The 25,006-nt window shown below is 41.0% G+C and overlaps 1 protein-coding gene across 2 annotated transcripts in view; it reads left to right on the forward strand.

Moving 5' to 3' along the window:
- Nucleotides 1-25,006, forward strand: part of PPP3R1 (protein phosphatase 3 regulatory subunit B, alpha) — an 83,786-nt gene that overhangs the window by 29,786 nt on the left and 28,994 nt on the right. Inside the window, exons 1-2 of one of the 2 annotated variants that reach the window (XM_048842731.1) lie at nucleotides 15,065-15,106; nucleotides 17,050-17,089. In XM_048842731.1, coding sequence (XP_048698688.1) covers nucleotides 15,077-15,106; nucleotides 17,050-17,089 — 70 coding nt within the window. In that variant the 5' untranslated portion in view covers nucleotides 15,065-15,076. Of the gene's footprint in view, nucleotides 1-15,064; nucleotides 15,107-17,049; nucleotides 17,090-25,006 lie in introns of those variants that run through there. The other variant, XM_075127209.1, reaches the window with a different exon arrangement.

A 25,006-nucleotide genomic window follows, 5' to 3' on the forward strand; every position in this document is an offset into this window, starting at 1 on the left:
TAAACTAGTGACATTGTAGCTAAATAGATACATTTCATTATGTTAAACTTCCGTCCTCCTACCCCCACTGAAGAAAAAATCCAGTTTACCCTTCTGTGGAGCTTTAAGTACCACTGATTCTGCCTTCTCTGTTTTCTCCAAGGACCTGTGTTGTCCTTTAGAAATTACTGCTACATAAGGAACAGAGAGGATGGGGAAACTGGCTAGGCAAGCACCAGTTCCCTTCACAGTTTGGCTCTAGTCACATCCAAGTCTGGATCCTAGAAGGAAGCAAGAAGAAAACTGTTAATGGTGAGAAAATTCTCACAGTATCCAGCAGCTTCAGACACCCTTGACCTTTTTTTCTGGGTATCGACTTGGTTTGGTAAAAAGACTGTTCCTGTGTTTGTTGATCATCTCCTAGTGATGGCCAAAAAACAAGTGTCCATTCTGATATTACTAGATCTGGTAATTGCTTTCAATACTGTTAATCATAGAATCTCACAGAGTGTTGCTTACTCCGTTGTGGTCACAGGCAAGAATGGGTCGAGTTGCTTTTGAGTGGTTTTGCTCTTTCGTAGCTGGATGGTCCCAAAGAATTGTATTGGGCCATTGCTTATAAATATCAATCTTGTGGAGTACTTCAGGGTTCCAGTTTATTGTCCTCCTTGTTTCACGTATATATGAGGCATGGGAGCAGGATTCAGTGATGAAACTTGGGCTACAGTGCTTTCAGAATGCTGAGCTCAGCTTTGTCACCATTTTGGCTGCCCAGCTGGAGCCGCTGAAAAGTTTCACCCAAGTTTCACTCTGATAGAGATTGGGTGCTGGCTGAAGCTTAATGCATACAAGACAGGTGATTTTGGTAAACTGGAGAAAAAAACCAGAAAATTTGGCAGAAGTTATATTTGCTCCTAGGATTGATGGCATTCAGCTGCTATTGATAATCCAAATTTATACTTTAGAGGGTCTGACTAGACAAACTGCTGCCTTTAGGAGATCAGGTAGCGGCCAGGGTAGAGAAGGTATTTTACCATCTGTGCCTGTCCAGAAGGATACAGCCTTATCTTTTGAATGCAGGTCTTGCTGCTATAATGTGTGCCTTTTGGACTTTAAGATTGGACTATTGTGACATCCTCTACTTAGAGCTACATCATGTATGTTTAGAAGGTAGAACTAGTCCAGAAGGTGCTTGGTAAGCAGAGGAATCATGTATAGAGTAAATGACACCTATTTTCTGATATCTGTATTGGTTACCTGGGAGCTTCTGAATAGATTTTAAGTTGCTTTATGTAAATATAAAGCACTAAATTGTCTGGATTATCTGAAACTGCTCTTTTCCTGTGATTATACCACCCTATTTTCAGTCAGAGGGGGCACTGACTCTAGATCCTGCTTGAGATAACAGAGAGGGGGCTACTATTCTCGAGAAGGGTCTCGGGCTCTGGAATGTCTTGCTGTCCCTGCTTCAAGATAGTGAATGGAAGGCAAATCTACGCTATCTCGAGCTATTTACAAAACTGTGTATTCCCCAACTTCTCTATGAATTAGGGAAATATAGTTGTCTTTTATTGATGAGAAAATTGAAGTATGTAAGAATGACTTGCCTGTATCATACAGGAAATGAGTTGCAAAGCTGGGAATAAAGATCGGGTCTTCTGATGCCAGTTGTGCTTCATCTGCTCTTAGAGCAAATCTGATGCACTGCTGGTAGCCAGTCTACCCTACCTTCAGCCTCAGTGTGAAGACCTTTCAGGTATCATTCTGAAGCCATGAGTCTGAAGAATAGACTCTAGTGTGAACAGAAGATAGTGTGGCTAGGATTAATTTGTGGTCAAACCTTTTCAATGTTGTGATCCAGATGTTGTGTGGCACCCTCCACATACTGAAATACATGCTCTATAAAATGGCATCCTCTGCATTCCTGTCGAGATTGTCAGCATTGTAGATGGATGATTGCCTGATTTCAGCCCCAGACTTAAATTTTATGCACTCATGGTATCAACCTGTTCACTCACTTCTGGAGTCTACCACTGAAGTTATGGCTGCATGAGCACTTACGGCACAGCAAGCTAGGGAGTAAACCTAGAACGCTCTGTGTGCTTTGCACTCTGTCCACGTGGACCCTGCAGCTATACACTAAAAATGGGTCACTGACATTCTGTTATAGTAATGTGCACAGTGTTTTCTTTTAGTGAACAGCAGCAGGGTCCACATGGACACTTAGTGTGTGTCACGCTGGAGTGCTCTAGATTTATACCCCAGCTTCCTGTGCACTGAGTTCTCATATAGAGAAAAAATATAGTATTACAATATAGAGTACACTCACTAAGTTTGTTACATAATACTGGACTGGAAATGGGATACCGTCTTATTCCGAGGATGATCTCGCAATCATTCTTCACAACTGACAGAAAAGAAAGAAGCAATGTCTTATTAAAGTCCTTCAAAACCATAAAGTTATAATACTTTGTCAGAGAAGTGTACAAACATTTTTTTCAAGGTTTTTGATGGAAAATTGGAATTGTGGTAACAAGTTATTCTGCCTTTTGGTGATGGGATATTAAAAATAATATCAATTTTAAAAAAAACCTTCAAACTTTTGTAAAATCCTTTTGTAAAATATGTGGTACATACAAGATAGTGTGGCAGGAATTTTTTATTGGCACTCAGCCGGGGTGACTTCACATGTGGCTGCTTCATCCTGAAATGGTGCTTACACACCATGGGACAGATCCTCAGCCAATGTGTAAATTGTCTAGGTCCACTGAAATCAATTAGCAACTTAAACCAACTGAGGATCTACTCCCCTATGCTTTCTCACTCTGTCATGAGACTATGGACCTTTTGTGCTGACGGTCTGGATGTCTCAACATGCACTATATTTGTAATGGTAAGCAGCACTAAGTGAAATGTTTCTTTAGGGAACATGCAAGTAGTTTATTAATTTAATAATCTAAGATTTTTGCATTCTTGAATATGAAATATACTGCTAGGATGTCTAGAAGAATGGGGGTTTTAAGATGAAGGTCCAGCTATATCCCTAAATTCCTAATAGAAAGGCATGAAAACATGATAGAACTCTGATGTGGGGATCATTCCTCAGCTTCTAGCAACTGAGAGCTGTTTCTTAAATATTTATATTTACTCCTTTTAGAGATACTTGGGCCACACTTACCACAAAGAATCTGCTATTCCAAAGTTATAGCTACTCTGTTAGATCTGCCATGAATTTTGGTGCCTCTATGGCTATAAATAGCATGTCACAAGTAATTGCTGTTCAAGTTAAATGCCTCACTCAGCTGTGCAGCTGACTTTCTGCTCATTGCTCCTTGTGGATTTTGACACAAACTACATAAATACAATAAATTTCTTTATTTTAGCAGGCTACTGGGACACTGTAGTGGCCGTAGGTTTCTGTTTCTCTTCTTGCCTCAGCAATCTGCCAGACCACCAGAAGAGAGAGTGGCATTAAGACAGGTTAATTTTGCATTTTCTCAGGCCTGCAACCCAGAGGCTTCAGGGAGGTTTTCAGTTTTGTTTGATGTGTGTGTTCTTGCCTGTCAAGAGACGTCAGTCAAACTGTGAAAGGTTGGGTTTTTTAATGGGTTTATAAAACTGACCTGACTTCCTACAAAGAGCCTGACTTTCAGAAGTTGGGATGTCTGAGGAAACTACAAGGCAGAAATACTTATGTAAAGCAATATTTTTTTAGTGCAGGGCTTCTCTTAGACACTGTAGTGGGGTCTGTTTACAAAACTACCCATCTTTCTGGGTGACGAGTGAATTCCTCCTTATTTTTAGGGAGACTGTCAACTAATTTTGGCCTCACATGCAGATTTTGTAAAATCTAGCTTTTGCAAAACATACCTTCTTTAGGTGATATTTCTCTCAGGCAGTTTTCCTGTGTTCTCTTTGGTAATCTATCTTCCACTTGCCTTTCTAACCTGAAAAGTGACTAAAAATGGCATCACCATGGGTGTCATGTTTCAGTGATTTTCAGTTCCAATTTAAACATACAAATATTTTTCAACTAACACTGTAAACTTAACAAAGGATCTGAAAGTCAAGATGTTTTTGTTAGTTCCCACACGCAGTACAAATTGTGCAGGCCAAATTATGCCTTTGTTTACATCCATGTCACATCATTACTCTTCAGTGCAGCTGTACACTGTACTACTGATTTAATTTGAAGGCAGTTCAGCTGGGCTGTACAGATGTTACTAAGGGCATAATTTGGCCTTTGAATATTTTTATGGAAAAAGGAAAGAACACAACTTGGCCTTCAGTTCCCCATGGTGAGTTTGCAAAACTAGTAGCCTGATGAAAACAAGTGTGCTTAAACATAGAACCCTAACAGATGGTAAGCATGCTTAAACCAGTCCTTTTCTTCATTCTCTCAATTTGTACCCTCTCCAAATGATATGTCTAAATATTCAAACTGTAGAAGGGGGCCTTTGAGTCGCAGCAGGAATTTTCTTCCTCATTAAACTGACTCTGAGACTGCCTGTTTTCAAGAAGGACACACAGCACTGAGAATTAAGAAAATTAATTCCAAACTGGAGACTCAAATAGGGATCTTTTTTTTGTTTGTTAGTTTTTTAATGAAAAATCTTAAGGGGGAATAACTGCCTAGGATACCGTTGAATATTAGTAGGCTCATAGTAAACGAGTAAATTAGTAGTAAACGAGTCATATTGCAGTTTTTTGTTAGGATTCGTTAAGCATCAGTATTTCAATTTACTAAAGTTATATCAGTGCTCTTAAAAGAAGCATAATCATCTATTACTTTTGATGTAGTTTCTGTGGTAGCAGGATTAATTCATGGATTAATAATTTAGCTTCCAATGGCAAATCCAGATCCAAAGATCATAAATGTACACACATTACTCTAAGATGCCACATATAATAATTCAAACATTCCTTTCCTATGTATTAGTCATATAACACTTATTGTATAACATGTCTCCCCTAGGCCTTGTCATGTAAAGTTCTTCAGTAACCTTTTGATGATGTTGAATCTTTAAGGGAGGCCCTTTAATGAAGCTATTACAAAAATTTGACCCTAAGTTCAGATATCCTCTCAGTAAAATAAACAGCCCCTTTCATTCCTTTTATAACTTTAAACCTAAGAACTGCTTCTCCTTCTAGCCCCATCAAATTGAGTTTGAAGATCAATTTCTCCAACAGTAGGAATAGTTAATTGGTTAGTCTGATGGTTAATGCATCCGAACAATCATAGGTGAAAAACCTGAGACTAATTTTAAAGGTGTAGAATGAAGGAGTTCAAAACAAATTTGCCTTCCAGATTATTTTCAAATGTGCCTGATAGTTTACCACAATGCCTCTTAAATCCACTCCTTATCTCTGGGTACACTAGAAACTTGGTTTTTGATACTGCCTTAGAACTGTGGACCATAGATAACATTACTACAATGCTTAATATATGGTGTAATTTCATCTGAGTATAGGATTACATTTATTATCTGTCTAGGTGTTCATGCTACACCCATCACTGTGGCATCTGCCCACATTTCTTTGGTGGACTAATGAAACAGATGAGGGAGAAACCTCTGTAGTTTAAAAAGTGCCGTGGTCTGACCACTTCCTAACACAGGAACACAGTTAGGTAGTAACTAAAGGCTTGCTATTTGAGTCTTTATTGTCACGTTCGGCATTTTTACTTCTCCCCTTGGGCGCTATCTACTTCTGTCCTCTCTTGTTTTCCCCACTGTCTTTTCATTATCTCCTTCTTCCCTGATTGTTATAAGGGTATGTCTACACTGCCCAAGTTACAGCACAGCTGTGGTAGCCCTGTGACATGGGCAGTGTAGTCATGGTTTATTGTCCTGCGGGAGCTCTCCCGGTGATTAAAAAATAACCACCCCGAATGAGGGGTGGTAGCTTTATCCCCGGGAGCGATAAAACGACTAAAGTTTTAACACTGAAAGTGGCAGTGTAGACACAGCCTAAGTTGTCTTTGTTCTCTCCTCTGCATTTCCTTCACTGCAGCAATTCTCACCACCTTGAGGGCTTCACATCTCTTCCATCATTTCATCTGCTAAAATGATTAAATAGTTAATGTTGACATTATCATTAGGCTTCTGAGTTGGCACTTTAGGTAGTTCTCCACCCTCAGTGGTATTGTATTGGGCTGTCTGCAGACTCAGGCAGACATCCGTATGTTGGTTTACGCTAATTTTCATGTTTGGAAGACTTTCTTCACAACCATGACAGCTAAAGACTTCAACAAAATCAAAGCTGAGATTTGGGAAAATATGAAAGTCGTGTGAACCACATAAATATCCATCATGTAAGCTGGATCCAGATAATAGGTCATATATTTGATACCCTTGTGCTAACATCTTGGTTTTGGGGATAGAGAGGAAGGGAAACATTTTTGGAAATGTACTTTACAAGACAAGGATCAGGATTTGCTGAGGGCATGTATATAAATAAGAAATACGAAAGGACACCAAAATTGTGAGGCTGGGTAAAAGGAAGGCTAGGGTAGGTACACCGGTAGAGTGTGAGGAGATGTCTAAATCAATGAGAGTATTGAGTTTGAGGGGATGGTAGATATCCGGGAGATATTAGAGATGGCTTTATTCATTGCTTACAAGTCTAAGATGTACCTTGTCAAGCAGTTTGTTAGCAAATCCCCTTAATTCTCCCCCACAGTATGTAATTTTAGAAGCAAAATTCAGGACAAGGAGGCTTGGAGCCTTCCCTCTGCTTCTACAAATTGGCAGGATAGCAGAGAAAATAAGCTGCTGGAACAGTCTGTGTTTCATAGACCTATATTGACTATGCAGACCATAGTTCTCACTTCATTCATGTCAATATTTAGGGCTAGAAAAATTCACTCCAGTCTGGTGGGTGGGTAATTTTTCTGAGAGAGCCTGGAGAACCTGAGACATCCATTTCTGAATGCATCCGATGAAGTGAGCTGTAGCTCACGAAAGCTTATGCTCAAATAAATTTGTTAGTCTCTAAGGTGCCACAAGTCCTCCTTTTCTTTTTGGCAATATAGACTAACACGGCTGCTACTCTGAAACCTGCAGAATTTAAGCTTCTGTTTTTAAAAAGTGAAGTCTGTAGCCTTTATGGTTGCAAAAGTAATCTTCCAATGTGAACTGAAATTAAATTGATACGGTGTTCTCTTCCAGAATCTCCAGACAGCTCCAGTGCTGCTTAAACTTTGCAAAGCAGCAACAGACCAAAACTAAGAATACTACTATTCAGAACCTTGTGGTCAAGTAGGAAAACTGACAATGTCAGTCTGATGCTTCTGCAGCTGCTTTGGAAAGACAGTGAGAAACAGCAGAAGCATGTACTAGTTATTGTGGGGGAGGAGGACTCTGGAGGGTCTGGAGGAGAGGTGGAATAATGAAGATCCACCCTTCATAGCAAAGGGAAGGCTTTTAATAGTAAGAGAGCAGGCAAAGTTTTTCTCTATTCTAGTAGCTAGAGTGTATGAGGCTTCTCAATCTGCTGGCCAGAAGTTGATACAAAAGATGGAGTCCTTAGGTAGAATCAAGGGTAGCGTTCTACTGGAAATCCCCGTGGCTGGGAGTGGCAAGGTGACTGGGCTTCTTACAAAGGTGTAGCTTCTGGGTCTCATTAATGAAGGGGTCTTCCTGTGTAAACCCTCCCACCCAAAAGATTTCATGTTTTATCTCTGACTAATAGGTGTCCAACCTTTTTGATCCATGTCTTATTCAGTATTCTAACTCTGGATATGTAATAGATGCTCTGAAGACAAACTCTCATTTCTCCTTTGTGTAATAACCAGAAATCAACAGCTGTTTCCATTTTAAATTCCCATGTGATTTCAGAAGGACTGGGATGGACAAGCTTGATTAGCTTTGTTTGACTTCACTCCTGGGGAGACTTTTAGAGATCCAGATATGGTTGAGGTTCATAATATATTGGACTCAGTGTAAAATAGTCAAAACCATGAAATGATTTGGTACATATTTCACCAGAATCAGGAACATAATTTCCTCAATAGTGTCTACAGGATAATAAATAATATGCAAAAGTTAAATGAACATTGCAAGGCAATGCAACACAAAATGTGTGGTAGGAAGGATGGCTGTGTTAATGCATTGGGCTGGGAGATGCTGTTTCCTCCTCTGTTACACAACTCCTGATGTCATTGGCTAATTATATTTAATCTCTCCATGTCTCAGTTACATCATATGAATGTTGTGTGTTTAAATTTATTAACACTGGTATGGTTGAAAAGTGTCAAGTGCAAATGGTTGTTACACTAACATTAATTTACAATTAAAATTGATTTCTTTAAAACCTGTGCTATGGAATGTCTCTCAAAAAACTGGCTCTGCCCACATCTGTGTCCAGAATATAGAAAAACCTTTATCAACCTTCTGATCTGGATATTGCAAACAGCGGATTAAGCATAGATGATCTTTACATAGACATAAATATAAACATAAGGAATGGATGTTTTCAGATATATACAGCCTTGTCTAAGCATTTGTGTAAAACTGTTTCGTGGATCTGATGTCTACTATGTACCTTATGGTAGCCATGATAATGTCAGTATACCAGTTGTAACAGCAGAAATTGAGGACAAACCTAAATTAATTTTGAGCAGATTTTGTTGAATACATTTGTGATACAAATAAAATATATATATAAATGTAACTAGGTGTAGGGCAATATTACCTAATATATGTTGAGAGCATAACTCTGTATCAACTACGGAGTACAGTTATCAAGCTGGAACAGAAAGCCTTGACTCTGATATCTATAGATATAGATATGAAAAAACCCAAAATAGGCCATGCTGACTAGTTAGTAATATTCAACACAAAAACTGAGATGACAGACAAATCAGGGAGTGGATGAGGTGGGAGGAAAATGTCCTGTACACTGCCTGTTTCTCCCCAAATTATAGAAATTACTACACTGCCACTGAATCACCAACAGAAAGCTCTAGAATAAAGCTTTTATAACAAGTGATAAGAAATAGGGAATGTCTCTGCATAAATCAAATGGATTTGTCAGCCTTCCCTTAATTGTACTGAGAGAAAATGCAGAATGAGATAGCATTTGGAGCAGCTTCATTTTTCCCCATGTTTGGAACATTCTTTATGTGCAGGAAGTATTTATAGCCCTTTTGCTTGGAAAGCATAGATACTCTGCTAAAACTCATCACCATATAACATTGACTGAATACACAACTTTTTTTTTTTTCTTTTCAAGAAGCGAAGTTTCTAGCCCTTATGGTTGCAGTGGAAAACTTGAAATGTAACCCTAAAGGCATAGAAACTAGAGGACACAAAAAATGAAACCATTTATTATTTTTGAAAAGTCTCGAGATTTTTGGATGCTTGGGGGTTGGCAATACGAAAAATGTTGCATTGGGACTTTCCCTATACAAATGCATTAGCACCCTAGTCGCTCCATCTCCAATACAAGTCTGGTGTATCATGGTAAAAATACATCCATATTGGTATCCAATATGTCTCTTACATGGTTTGTATTAGGAATAACAGATCTCAGATCAGTGGAAGCCTGGATATTTCTAGGAATTATATTCTTATGGATTATTGATTTTATATTGATATCATGTCTCCAACTTTCCTCAGGTCAGACTGTGGCTTCTCTGTACTGAACAGTTTGTAGATGTTGGAAACCATATGATCAGATTTACCTGTGCTATTTCTGGGTTGGGTGGTCAGAAATGTTGCCTAAAGATTTTCATTTCTTTCTTCCTGCAACCTCTTAAGTGTAGATACCTTTACATCTGATGAGCCAGATTCACTGTGTACCTTCTAGAACAGGGGTGGGCAAACTTTTTGGCCTGAGGGCCACATCAGGGTTGCAAAATTGTATGGAGGACTGGGTAGGAAAGGCTGTGCCTCCCCAAAGAGCCTGGCCCCCCGCCCCCATCCACCCCTCCCACTTCCTGCCCCCTGACTGCCCCCGTCAGAACCCCGACCCATCCAACCCCCCCTGCTCCTTGTCCCCAGATCGCCCCCTCCTGGGACACCCCACCCCTTATCCAACCCCCCTGTCCCCTGACTGCCCCACCCCTATCCACTGCCCCCCCCAGTACCCCAACCCCTATCCACACACCCCCTGTTCCCCATCCCCTGACTGTCCCAACCCCTATCCACACACCCCCCCCCATCAGGCCCCCCCGGGACTCCCACGCATATCCAACCCTCCCCTCCCCGTTCCCAGACCGCCCCCCTCCCAAACCTCCGCCCCATCCAACTGCTCCCTGCCTCCTGACTGCTCCCCGGGAACCCCTGCCCCATATACAACCTCCCTGCTTCCCTCCCCCTTATCATGCTGCTCAGAACAGTAGGAGCTCGCCGCCATGCTGCCGAGCAGGAGTGGTGGGCCAGAGCACTGGCAGCGAGGTGAGGCTGTGGGGGAGGGGCCAGTGGCTAGCCTTCCCGGCCGGGAGCTCAGGAGCTGGGCAGGACGGTCCCGCGGGCTGGATGTGACCCGCAGGCCGTAGTTTGCCCATCACTGTTCTAGAATGACTTTACAGGTCCAGACATACTTACTCCCTTTTCTTTTCACTTTTGTGTGAATCATAATTTCCTGTTTTTAACTGTTCCATTAACCCACATGAATGTGTGGGCAAATTACTGTGGATGGGACTTCAGGATATTGATGTTCTTTAACTACTGGGTACTAATTACTACTGGGTTATTTAGGATACACACAGAGTACTGTAAATCAGTTTGGCTTTTGTAGATGCTGTTGTAATTTTGCAGATTTTCACTGGTGTCTAGTTCACTTCTTGTCAGTCTGGATATAAATAAGTTTTAAAGTTACCAAATTTTTATTCAAGTTGTGACATGGTTCTCTCCACTCTTCATATTCACACACTATGGTAAACACATGATTCTTAACTATGCATGTGTTTGACTTTGCTTGTTATCAAGGCTCAAATATGAATGTTTTACCAGGCATGTATGGGGCAATAATGTCTTCACAGCAGTAACCAAGTCTAGGCTTTTAAAACCAGCCTGCGACTTCCTGCTTAACCATAGCAAGCCTCATTATGCCACTTCAGTGCATGTTTTGCTGGAGAGTAGAAATCTTGTGCTAGTTATTACTAGACTACTTATCTGAAATGGAGAGATCATGAGCAAGCAAAGAATATCCAAGCGCATCTTGACTTGACAAATCAAAATCTGAAACTGTCAGTATGACCTGGATCAGTATCCCCCATTGCCAAGGAAAAAAGGAGGCAGTCAAAATCTGGTATTGCCATGTACAAGAGAACCAGAGTCCTGGCAACTGCTTGGATCACGTACATTTTTTTACAAAAACAGTAGAAGTTTCACAGCACCAGACTGGCATTTTGGTCCACTTCATAGTTGAAAGCTTTGTGATAACTACAACATATGGAAGATGAGATCAGAGGAAAAGAAAGAGGTCTTTGGCCATGACAGGTAGTGTGGTAGGTAGTTTAATCTTTAATTTGATGCTGTGGGAAGGGAGTTCAGGAAATAGAATGAGGAGGGGAAAACAAGTATTTTGCATTGGATTTTACATGTTTGTTGGTAGGACTACTAAGGGGGACTTGCCTGCAAGACTCGTTGTTGATACTGGGCTGATAACCTCCACTCTCCATGAAATTCTTAAAAAGAAAAGGAGTACTTGTGGCACCTTAGAGACTAACCAATTTATTTGAGCATGAGCTTTCGTGAGCTACAGCTCACTTCATCAGATGCATACCGTGGAAACTGCAGCAGACTTTATATACACACAGAGAATATGAAACAATACCTCCTCCCACCCCACTGTCCTGCTGGTAATAGCTTATCTAAAGTGATCAACAGGTGGGCCTGGATCTATGCAGGAAATAGCCCGACTTGATTATGTAAAGAGTTGTCACTTTGGATGGGCTAGCACCAGCAGGAGAGTGAATTTGTGTGGGGAGGTGGAGGGTGAGAAAACCTGGATTTGTGCTGGAAATGGCCCACCTGTTGATCACTTTAGATAAGCTATTACCAGCAGGACAGTGGGGTGGGAGGAGGTATTGTTTCATATTCTCTGTGTGTATATAAAGTCTGCTGCAGTTTCCACGGTATACATCTGATGAAGTGAGCTGTAGCTCACGAAAGCTCATGCTCAAATAAATTGGTTAGTCTCTAAGGTGCCACAAGTACTCCTTCTCTTTTTGCGAATACAGACTAACACGGCTGTTCCTCTGAAACCTGTCATGAAATTCTTGTCACTGCCATTGTTATACTGGCAGTGGTGATGGGTGATGTCAAAAAAAATCTGTTTGTTAAATTCATCTGGAACTACAACCCTGCTAATATTGTAAAACAAGATCCCCAGTCCTGATCCCTAAACAGTGACAATGATTTCCTGCCTTACTGATTTGATGCACTTGCCAGCGTTGCCTTTGGGAATTGTGGAGATATATGTAGGATATATTACATTCTGTGTGTTGATATAGCCACATGACAACATCCAAACACTACACATGAAAAAAGTACAAACATTGATAGTAATATATTTCATTTATCTGAGTAGCTTCAATACAGTATATAAAAGTAGTAGCCCACACTGCTGTATTGAAGCATCCAGTAATCCCAAGACCATTTGCTGCTTGGTAAAGTAAAGATAAACTCATCTTGCTTTGGATCAGTCTTTAAGCTGTTGCAGAGCCCATACTGAATCTCAGACCTCTACTCTTTAGTTCATGCATCAAACTAATCTTAAAAGCCTGCTTGCCACTGGTAGAGGTAATTCACTGTTCTGGCCCATCAGTCTTAGGGCATGAACAGTTGTCAAAGCATTTAGTAGGGTGCCAGGTTGTAAATACCCAATTTTGATGGCAGTGGACCTAACTCTGGTAAATGATGTAGAAGAAGCTCCACAAGTTAGGGTACTAGATGACTTGAGAAAATGGCAAAGAATTTCAAGCCTTTTCCTCTTAGCTTGATTACAGAACAATAGTGGAACAGCTGTTCGTTTGCTGATGTGAAATAAGTTGGTGGTCTAACTTCTAGTGGCCAGGTATCCACATAACAATGTGTAATGTTTGTTGGTAGTCTTAACATGAATAATTCAATTTTGTATTAAAAAATATAGAGAATTAGACTTTGAACAATAACAAGCTAACTATTAAGAATACTGACAGTATGAATGTCTGATTTGACTGTTAAAAATATCAGACACTAAAAGTAGACGTAGCAAATTTGCACAAGGGACATGGATGCCCATTAGAATTATAAACCTGTGAATTAGCAAATGAAGAAAAGAATGCTTACCACATTTTATTTAGATTTTATAGTTCAGAATATTCTAGTAGGGCAGTATATTTTATAAATATAGAAGTCATAGTAATATTCAATCTTACTCTAGCATCTGCCATTAACTCTTTGAGATGGGAGAGAGCGCCTTCTTTATACAACGTATAACAGTGTGTAGATTAGCAAGGTTCCAATGAAACTGTTCCCTCAAGAAGAAAATATAATACCACGTGAAAAAAGCTCTACATTAATCTAATTTTAATTGTCAAAGGTGATCTGTAGTACAGTATCTCATTCCAACTGTGAGGATGCCTTGCCTGTTGCCAATACCATCACACTTGGAAATTACTCACAGCAGGGATTGAGAGAGTGAGTGAATTTATACCCTCCATCCATGGACTAAAAAGCATCAACTTCATAATTCACTTTGCACTATCTATGACTCTACAATGCTAAGTCTTACTTCACCTGCACCTCTGCATATTATTGCTGTGTTGTTGGATGGACAAAACAGAATTTCTTATGTTGTTGGCAGGCCACTTAATAAAAATATATTTTAAAACCATTTCCTTTTGCATTTCAATATCAAAACCAGCAGCTAAATTTGTCTTCCTTTTTTGGTTGGGAGAGAGAATGTTAAAAAGTTTGTCTTGTTCAAGCCCTAATAATGAGTCAGATTTAATATTTAGATTCTTGTAAGGTAATCCATGGTTAATAAGCACTGAAATCATATCTTCTGGACCGAAATTTCCGTCCTCCCCCCACCCCCCAGTCATGAAGGAAGAAGTATGCACCTCAGCATCTGTTACACACAAGTTGGTTTGAAGAATAGGGTATAAGGGAATATTTGACTGACCAAATTCCAAATGTAGCAGAAAGACCATTTTACTGGAGCTGGTCAAAAAATGCCCGTTTTTCACAGGAAATTTTGTGAATATATTAATTGAATTGTATTTGCACATCGGATATTAGCAACAATTCATGTTTAAATGATTACTAGTAAGAATTAAGCAATTAATTTTGCTGTACAGTTAAAACCAGATTGACTGACTAAAAAGGCCTGCTCCCAAGAGGAGAGAATTAATTTTCATTGTTTAGGCATCCGGTATTCTGGATTGGGGACCCCCCAACTCCTTTGAATTTGTCCAAGTCACAGGTTTACTGGCAAGAATGGTATGAATAGCTTTTGCACTTACTCCTGAAAGCCAAGATGAAGGTTTAAGATCTTTTTAAGAATGCACTAGACTTTTGGATTCTCTCAGGGAATCAACACTCAACACAGCACTAACAGATAAGTGATTAATTTTTAACTACCATATATTTTATGATGATTAGCAAATATTAGATATAAACTTTATATTATGATTTATAATGTCTGTTGTCTTCTTTCTAGATACAAAAGTTCCAGTTCAGGATAGGTAAGCACTCTTCTCTTTTCTCAATAGCAGTACCAGTTTCACAGAACATAACTTTGCTTAGTTGCTCAGGTCTTCCACCCCCACGGTCCCTCCAAAGTTTACTATACTCCTTCATGCAAATAATTAGTAAATATTTTTCATTGCAATGAGAATATGCCATCTATATTATATTTGAATTAATAAATTGAGTAAATATCTCAGCACATTAAGTTCCTTTATAATATTTCTCTCTCATGTCTCAGAAACGTTTTATGTTTCTGTTGACAGACTGATTTCTGTTGTAGATACCAGGAATGAGTTTTGTCCTCATCCATAACGGGTTCAGAACAGTCTTTTAATGCATGGGTATGTTGTACCTAAAAGTCCACTGTTTTTTTTAATGCAACTTTCTCCTTTAATTTGCAGCCTTCCGGTCTGATGTTTTCTTACCACTTCATGCCTCATCCTGTAAGAGTAGCCTATCCGGATCCTTTGGTTCCTGTTTCTGCCTGTGTCAAGATTTTCTTTGGTTCTGTTTCCCCACATTCCCAAAGATCTCTTCTGCATCTTTTAGGTTTTGACTACTTATATTTTGCTCTTCACTTGTTTTCCCAAGTTTTATTGTGGCTCCATCAATGGTCTCCCATGTAGCACAGGCAGTTCTGATGTTCCTTTGCAGTGAAAAATTTTCCTTCATGGAAGCTTCCCTGGAGTACGAGTCGCACTTCTTAAATTGTTTTCCTGGACCTAATTATCCCTATTTAAATTTTTATTCCAGTTCTTTACAGTATAAGCTGTAAATAGACATTTAGGGAGAAAACGAAGGGTACATGTTTAACTGTTCTATAAAAATTAGATGGGCACAGAATACTTTCTAAGAAGACAGAGTAGGGATAAATAGCAAATATATTGCTACAAAAAGGACTTCTCTTAAAGGAGGAAACTTAGTATTTGTGGGATGTTTTGATTTACCCCTTCCTCCTATTATTGACATGCAGTCACATTCCCAAGCCACTTGTAGGATTTCTTTTTCATGAAGCAATTTTTTTTAGCCTGTGAGTGATCTTAAGTAGCCATTCTCTGCCAGAGTGCTGAACTGGTTGACCCTTCCCAATCTACAGTATTAAAGAAGCACTGTCATCTTAAATTTTTTAAGTAAACTAACTTTACATTTATTCCATTTTCTGGTAGAGAGTTCTTTAAAAACGCTGTCCTGAAATTATTTTTTACAATCCCTTAAGTTTTTGTATAGGGTTTTGTGTTTTTTTTTTTCTTTTTTTTGTTCCCTAGTTTTTGTTAAAGCTCTTTACAGTTATCCAGATTCTCTCCTGCTAACTGACTACTGAAAAACACTGCACATGAGTGCTCAAATGCATGAAGTATACAAACTGAAAAAAAGTAACTTTTGATTTAGTAATCTTTTGTGTTCTTGTTACAGTAGTTACATAATTTGTAAAAAGAAAAGGAGTACTTGTGGCACCTTAGAGACTAACCAATTTATTTGAGCATAAGCTTTCGTGAGCTACAGCTCACTTCATCGGATGCATCACAAAAGCTCACGAAAGCTTATGCTCAAATAAATTGGTTAGTCTCTAAGGTGCCACAAGTACTCTTTTCTTTTTGCGAATACAGACTAACACGGCTGTTACTCTGAAACCTATAATTTGTAAATATTTTTAAGTTGAACATTTCTAAGATTGTTATAGCAGATTTAATTTTTTTAAAATTCTTAGTTTTGTATTCCAGTCTCTCACTCTGGTGTTACATAAGTAGTAATACTTTGATGTGTTTAAATCCCAGTATTTTAAGACATTTCCAAACTTCTAGGGAAGAGAATAACAATTTGTGTGCGTTATTTCTCCTATGAATGGATTTTTTGTGTGTATGTGGAGGATGTGGGTGGGGCCTGTTCTGGTACTATCCCATTGTTCAGCAATGTAAGGTTCTTCATGTTAATACATTATAAGGCCATGTATTCCTTTTTGTGAATCGAAAATAAAATTATAAAGCACCTATTGTGTGAAATTTGAATCATTTTAATTTATTTTAATATAACCTGTCATAAGCACTTGCACAAGTAGCATGTAAAATGTGACTTAATGTTTAGGATATAGGTTTGGGGTTACTAGTCGCTACAAACCTCTTCTTGATGGCTGATATTTTCCTGGAAATAATGTTGCTATCCTTAACTGTTAAAAGTTCTTCTCTGCTGCATGGTAAACTTAATTTTTGTACCTGTTGGTAATGCAGAATTATGTATATAATAGTACACTGACAGTAATCTGTAATTTAAAAAAAAACCCAACAAAACACACTATACTGTTTATGGTCTCATATTTAAACTTAAACATTGTTAAAAGTAGCTTTTGCTAAGCTTACTTTATCACTAATAAAACTTTTTTATATTGCAGGGAAATGAGGCAAGCTATCCTTTGGAAATGTGCTCACACTGTAAGTCGATTCTTTTTTTAAGTTTCAGCTCGGTGGGTGTGTGTGTGTGTGTGTGTGTGTGTGAGAGAGAGAGAGAGAGTCTGACTGAAGTATAGTAGTGTCAGTCCCAGGATATTAGAGAGACAAGGGGGTGAGGTAATATCTTTTATGCTCCTTTTCTCACCAACAGAATTTGGTGCAATAAAAGATATTACCTCACCCACCTTGACTGACTGATTTTTCCCTTGTGTGGAAAGCTTGATAAAGCCTTTCCTTCTGATTCTTTGTTTGCTCATATTTTGTCTTAAAAGTAGGTTGTAAGCTATTCAGGGCGGGTACTCTGTGCTTGTACAGTGCCAATTGTAATAGAACGCCTATCGTGACCATAATACACATGCTAAATAATAATAATTTGGCTGGTCAAGATAACCAAGCATAGAGAAATTATTTTCCAATTACATTTTGCGCTAAGTGAAAAATGACTTTAAAAAAAGGCCTATATGCTAGTGTCTTTAACATGTTACAAGAAATACTTCAAGTGGTAGTACTCATATCTTCCACTCAGGCTTGTGTCCCCCAGCCTAGCAATACCCATAGGGGCTGTGCTCACGCCCTCTGGCCTCTTAGCCACACCCATGCTTATTTAAGGGCAGTGCTGCCCAACCCCATCAGTTGCTTCTCATTGCCCATGGCTTGAGTTGGAGTGCTCAGTGCAGTTTTTATGTAATGTTTTGTTTCACAGTGTCATCTGTGATATTTATTTTTCCTGCGTAGAGGAGTTAGTTGCAGTTGATTTAGGTTTAGTTAGTTAGGATTTGCCTGGTGTGATGCCCCCACTGGTGTTTAAACACTGCCCGTCGTGTGGAGTAATTATCCCCAGTAGTGATCCCCACACTCTCACTGTTTGTTTGTCTCTTTGGGAAGGGCACATTAAAGAAAGGTGCTTCAACTGCACGTTGTTCAAGAAGAGAATTTGGTGGCCAGAGACTTGCACTTGAAGCAGTATCTACTGAAGCAGGCCATGAGGTCTTTTGTTGGCACTGGGGACCTCCATAGATCATCAGGCCCCTCAGAAGGCATCTGAGCCAGCAAAGGTGGTGGTTTGGGTAGTTTTGGATTCCTCTTCTAGGAGGAAGAGAGACAGTTCTCCTTCCTCTGGTCCTTCTAGGAAAAAGGTCTCCTACAATGGACTGGGGCCATTCCCAAGCTAAGAGAGATTCCTCCTCTCCTTCTAAGGTGAGTGCAGACCAGCACTGTGATTGATCTGATACATGAGCTAGAATAGGGCCAGTGAGTGAGTGAGGTGAGAGTAAGTGGGCTCAGTATCGTTCCCTCTTGTACCACTTGTGGGACTTCTGTTGAGTTTGGAACCAACGACATTGGTGTGGGCACCAACTGTTCCCATGCAAGTAGCATATCGGGCAGCATTGGACGTGCTTCCCTATCTGTTCCTGACTCTGCACTAGTTCAGGAATGTTCAGTTGTGGTGGTTTCTTCTGTGTACCTGGCACTGTCTGGATTGGTTGCAGACTTGTTATTGTTGGCACTGTCTTCTGTGCCTTTTCCAGTTCAGGGTGCAGAGTTGATATCTCATGCATTTTTGGTACTGAGGGGCTTGTAAGTGCAGGTACTATCTTTGGTGCTGTGATGACTCTGGTGCGTGCTCCATCTGTGGGACTGATGCCGGCTTTGATTTCAGTACCAACATCTGCTCTGGTACCAAATGTAAGTGAGGCCGCTCCCTGTAAGTACTTAAAGTATTAACTGCTTTACCTTTGTTGGCACTGATACATCCTGCGTTCTGGACTTAAGATGAGGCTGGATACTTACTGGCCCTTCCAGGGGGAGGCTCCTCCATTGCCTGTGGACTACTTGGAAGGTTCTTCAGGGTTGGGCACAGAGATGTCTTCCTCCTCTCCGTCACCTTCTCGTTATCAGTTTTGAAAGTTATCAAGACCTTGTGGGGATCACCATTAGTACTCAGATCAGTACTGCTCCTATAGCAGGGATAGCTTGGAACCCCTGGGATGTTGTGCAATGGGTGAGGTCCTGATCCTCTCCTCAGTCCAGAATGAAGTCTCTTATTCTGCTGATAGCCTCTCCTCCTGAACCCTCCCACGCTGCAACCACAGACGGGGGTTGTTGCTCTTGCTGAACTGGTTCAGCCTGAACCAGTGTTACAGGTACCACAGGAGATGCAATTGGCTCAGCTTCCTTCCTCCTCTTCATCACCGGACAACTCTGTGGTGCCAGATTTCTTCCTCCCCTGTACCTGAGAATTTTGAAAGGTGTCAGGACCTCCTAAGGTGCATGGCTTCAGCCTTGAGTGTATAGGGTGTTTGTTCAGGAGAACACTTAAAAGTTGCTGGATATTCTCCAGTCTTCAGCTTCAGGGAGAGTGGTTCTCTCCATAAATGAAGTGATCTTGGAACCTGGAATCTTGGAAGATGCTATGGAACACCCAGCATCCTTACCACCTACAGCGAGGTGTACTGATAAGACATACTGTGTGCCTATGCACCGTTTTGAGAGCTTGTTCTTGCATCCAGTGCCTTACTCTTGCCATAAAGGCAGTTAATGAGAGGTTAAGACAAGGGGGATATAAGGACACCAAAGGACAAGGACTCTAAAAAATGGGACTTTTGGGGAGGAAAAATTATTCAACCTCATCCTTACAAATCCGCATTACCAAAGTATGAGTCTGTAAATTGGGACACTGTGGCAAAAATTACAGATCATTTGCCAGAATCCTCCAGGGAAGAGTTTAAGATTTTTGTTGCAGAAGGCCATCTAGTGGTAAAGATGTCACAACAGTCAGCTTTGCACATGGTGGATGCTTCTAGAGCTATGGCCTCTGCTGTACCAGTGAGAAGGTCTTCATGACTGAAGAACTCCGATATAGCTCCCAATTTCCAACAGACCGTTGAGGACTGACTTACCTATTGATGGTAGATTTTGGTTTTTGGACAAAACTTACGAAATGCTACATTCCTTTAAGGACTTGTGAGCTACATTGCATTCATTTGATGTTTTTAACCTGGCAGTAAAGAGTCATCATTTCACGGGGCAACAGCAGCAATATGACTCTCAACAGCTCTTTCAGTTGAATTATCCCTCTAAACAGCAGGATTTCTCCAGAAAGGGAGACAAGTCATGTAGGAGAAGGTCTTGTGGTCCCAATTTCAACCAGTCAGCCGGTCCTTCATTAGTGTCATGCAAGCAGTGAACTGGATGGTCTCTCCGAGGTAGACATTCCAGTCATCAAGCTTTAAGTTATTTTCCTCTTGTTTGCGGACAAGCTGTCCCATTTCTACAGGGTTAGAGTCATTAACGACAGACAAGTGTTAATCACTATTGGACTGGGTTATGTCATTCAATTCCTGTTCGGTCCCCCTTCCCACCCTCCTACCCTCTCCCTTTCCAGAATCCACTCTCATGAGTCTCAGTGCCTACAGCAGGTTCAGGCTCTCTAGGCTTCGGGAACCATAGAGTAGGTTGTCTCCATTGTTTTAACAAGTACATCAAAAACAAGATTCTGCATGGTTACCCTAGCTCAGTGATACTCAGACCTCAGTGGTTCAGGAGCCAAATTAGCAATCAACATTACCCAAAAGAGCCACAGTAGTGTGAATTCATTGTTTCATTTACTATAGTACTATATTATTCTCACAGCAAATAAGTTAATAACTTAGTGCAAGTTGATAACTTAGTTGGTTAATAACGTAGCAAAAGCATCCTGATTGGTTAATAAATCAGTGTTTTAATATCATGTACTGCAAAGAACCACTTGTGGCTTATGAGCCTTAGTCCCTATCACTGCCTTCCCTGCATTGAATCACAATGATGGGTTTGCCACCAACTGTCTTCAGGACGCTTGCTTCTGTGTGTCGATTTTATCAAGGCACAAGAGGTTTCTGAGATTCGTGGTGACAGGTCACAATTATCAGTACATAGTACTTCCCTTTGCCCTGTCCTTTGTCTGTTTACCAAATGCATGATAATAGTAGCAGTGTGCTTCAGAAAAAAGAGGACTTCATGTCTTTCCATACCTGAACAATTTGTTAGTGAGGGACAAGTACAGAGACCAAGTAATCTGTCATGTCCAGTACACATTGCATCTCTTTTGATTGTCTGGGTCTAATTTTTGAACAAAGGGAGATCAGCATTAATACCAACATGTAAAATTAAGTTCATTGGGACCCGATTAGACTCTACACATTTGAGGCTGTTTCTGCTGAACAAACTATTTCAAGCAGTTCGTCGCCTGTGCTTGTCTCCATTCCCACCCTTCAACTACAATATGTGTATGCCTGAGATTGCTAGGCCACATGAGGGCCTGCATGTATGTGGTGCAGCACGCGACTGGTTTGTCTCCCTCAATCTTCAGGACACTTACTCCCATGTGGCGATTTTCACAAGGCACAATAGGTTTCTGGACTGCTTGAAGTTGGTATATCAGCTGAACTGTTAGTCACTGAATGGCCTAGTGGGAGTGCCACCGCCCATCTTTGAGTCCTTAAAGAGGTAGACAGATCAGATCTATATGGGTCAGGGTGTTCCCTTTCCCCATCCTTCTCCAGTCAGGACCATAGGTACCCATGCCTCCATGATAGTTGGGAAGTGAATCTGAGGACACTGAAGGTTCAAGGTTTGTGGACAGAACAGAAAGCTTCCCTTTGTATCAATATCTTGAAGCTTTGAGCCATTTATAATGTGTGCAGAGCTTTTCAGGCACAGATAAATGACACAGTGGTACATATATTCACCAACATCATCTCCACAATGTATTATATGTAGGGCCCTACCAAATTCCCGGCCATTAAAAATATGTCAGACAGTGAAATCTGGTCTTTTGTGTACTTTTACCCTGTACTATACAGATTTCACAGGGGAGACCAGCATTTCTCAAATTGGGGATTCTGACCCAAAGGGGGGTTACATGGAGGCCACAAGGTTATTTTAAGGGGGTTACCACCCTGACTTATGCACTGCCTTCAGCGCTGGGTGGCTGGAGAGCAGCAGCTGTTGGCCAGGCACCCAGCTCTGAAGGTGGCACCCCGCCAGCAGCAGCGCAGATGTAAAGGTGGCAATACCATACCATGCCACCCTTACTTCTGCACTGCTGCCTTCAGAACTGGGTGGCTGGAGAGTGGTGGCTGCTGACTGGGGGCTCAGCTCTGCAGGCAGCAGCGCACACGTAAAAGGTGGCAATACCATACCAGGCCATCCTTACTTTTGCGCTACTGCTGGTGGTGGCTCTTGCTTCAGAGCTGGGCTCCCATTCAGCAGCTGTCACACTGTGCCTGCCCAGCTCTGAAGGCAGCTGATGCAAGCAGCAGCACAGAAGTAAGGGTAGCAGTGCTATAACCCCCGCACCCCCCATGACCCTCCCACGACTCCTTTTTGGGTCAGGATCCCTACAATTGCAACACCATGAAATTTCAGAGTTAAATAGCCAAAATCATGAAATTTACGATTTTAAAATGTCTATGACCGTGAAGTTGATCAAAATGGACCATAGGGTCCCAATTATATGAACATGCAGGGAGGAGCCTGCTCCAACCAGCTTTGTCAGGAGGCAATAAAATATTGTCACTTTGGCATCAAGGAGAGCATCATTCCCACAACTGTTCACTTATCAGAGGTTCAACATCACTTGGACAATCACCTCAACAGGAGTTTCTCCCAGTATTACAAATCGTGTCTGAAAACCAGTGTGCTGATGCCTGTCTTTGCAGAATAGGGAATCTCGGCTATTGACCTGTTTGTAGTGAAAGATAACAAAAAGTGCCATCAGTTTTGTTCTTAAGTGGGTCTGAGTCCAGGCTCCTTAACTGACACCTTCCAGCTGACTTAGGAATGGGCACTGATGTATACCGTTCCTCTGATCCTACACATTCCTCAGCTTATTCTCAAACTAACGTCAAACTAATTTTCGTTGCACCAGCATGGCCAAGACAGTGTTGGTTCTCCAACCTCCTCAGTCTATTGGTTCGACCCTCCGTCACAAATATCTGTTCCTCTTTTTATCCTGACCTACTAACTGAGCACTGGTTTCAAGTTTGGCATCCAGTGCTGAGCAATCTGCACTTCACAGCTGCTTGGCTAGATGTGGAGAAATGCTGTTAGACAAGTGCTACTCTACAGTAGAAAAAACTCCACTAAACCTACCAATATACGCTCTCTTCAATTTAATCACTAGCTCAATGGATTCGACTAATGCTAACCTGCATTCAGGACATTTTGGAGTATATGTTACACCTTCAGTCCTCTGGGCTATGCTTCAGCTCCTTCAAGATCCTCTTTGCTGCGATCTGTGTTCCATCCTCCATTCCAAGGGAAGTCAATTTTCTCAAACGCCATAGTATTGATATTTCTAAGATAAATCGTTCATCTTTTTCCAATGGTGAAAGCTGTGGTTCCTTTGTGTGACATTAATACTGCACTGGCTGCCCTTATGGGTCCTCTGTTTGAGCCCCTGGCAATTTATTCTCTGTTCCTCCTGTGCCAAGATAGCTTTTCTTGTTGCTATCACATCTGCAATAAGAGTAAATGAGCTGCAGTTTTAATAGCAGAGCCCAAGTATATACTCAGTTTTTCAAAGACCAAGGGGCCCTAAGACCTCATCCAAAATTTTTGCCTAAACTAGTTTCATGGTTTCACCTTCACCAAATAATATATTTACCAGTATTCTGTCCTGGGCCACATTCAAATGGAGATGAGCAGTGGCCTCATGCATTGAATGTGAGACTTTGCTTGATGTTTTATTTGGAGAGGACTAAATCATTTCATTTATCACTTCACCTTTTTATCTCCTGTGCGGATTGAGCGAAGGGTCAGGCTGTTTCTGCATGGACGATTTCCAGATGGATAACTTCCTATTTCACAGTGGCATTTGGAGTAGCTCAGGTCACACCTCCACAAAAGCTATGGGCTCATTCAACTAGGGCCCAAGCAACGTTGATCTAATTTCTCAACGATGTTTCAATATTGAACATTTTCAAGGTGGCCACTGGGTCTTCCATACATACTTTTACCAAATGTTATGCTATTATAGTTGTGTCTAGATCAGCTGCAAGCTTTGGGAATGCAGTTCTGCAGTCATTCTTTACGTGGACTCTGAGCCTACCTCCTGCTGAGCTGCCACAGTTGAATACACATCTGCAACTACTCGAAATAAAAACTGTTACCTACCTGTATGGTAACTGTTATTCTTCAAGATGTGGGTGCAGACACGAATTCCACAGCCCACCTTTAGTCCCTTCTGTATTGGAGTCTCAACTCTTGACATTTCCTGTGAAGGAAGTGGGGGCTGGGGCAGCAGTACCCTTAAATAAGCAGGGGAGGGGCTAATGTGGCCAAAAAGGGCACAAGTGCTGCCCCTTCTGGTACTGCTAAACAAAGTTCTCTGGTTTTGGTGCACTGGGTGTTCACACACCTGAGTGTAATATGCATCTGCATGCACATCTCAGAGAACAATAGTTATATAGTGTAGTTGTAGCCTTGTCAGTCCCAGATATTAAAAAGACAAGGTGGGTGAGGTAATATTTTTTATTGGACCAGCTTCTGTTGATGAGGGCTTGTCTTCACGTACAGCACTACAGTGTTGCAGCTGCACTCCTATGCCGACGGGCGAGGTTCTCCCATTAGCATAGTTAATCCACCTCCTTGAGAGGTTGTAGTTACGTCGGCGGGAGAAGCTCTCCCGTCAACACAGCACTGTCCACTCAAGAGTTTAGGTCGGTATAATTGTTGCTTAAGGGTGTTGATTTTTCACTCCACCTGCCAGTCCTCTCTGACCCCTTTCTTACAAACGACCAGGTGCTGCTTTAATTCCTTTTGTGGAACTTCCAGTTCTTGTTCTGGGTCTTGTTTTAAATTCACCTGGCCATTTTTGTTTACTGCAAGCACCTCAATTATTCTACTTTGGGTCATCAA

This window comes from Caretta caretta, chromosome 3, assembly GCF_965140235.1.
Source record: "Caretta caretta isolate rCarCar2 chromosome 3, rCarCar1.hap1, whole genome shotgun sequence".
In the NCBI taxonomy this organism is placed as follows: domain Eukaryota; kingdom Metazoa; phylum Chordata; order Testudines; family Cheloniidae; genus Caretta; species Caretta caretta.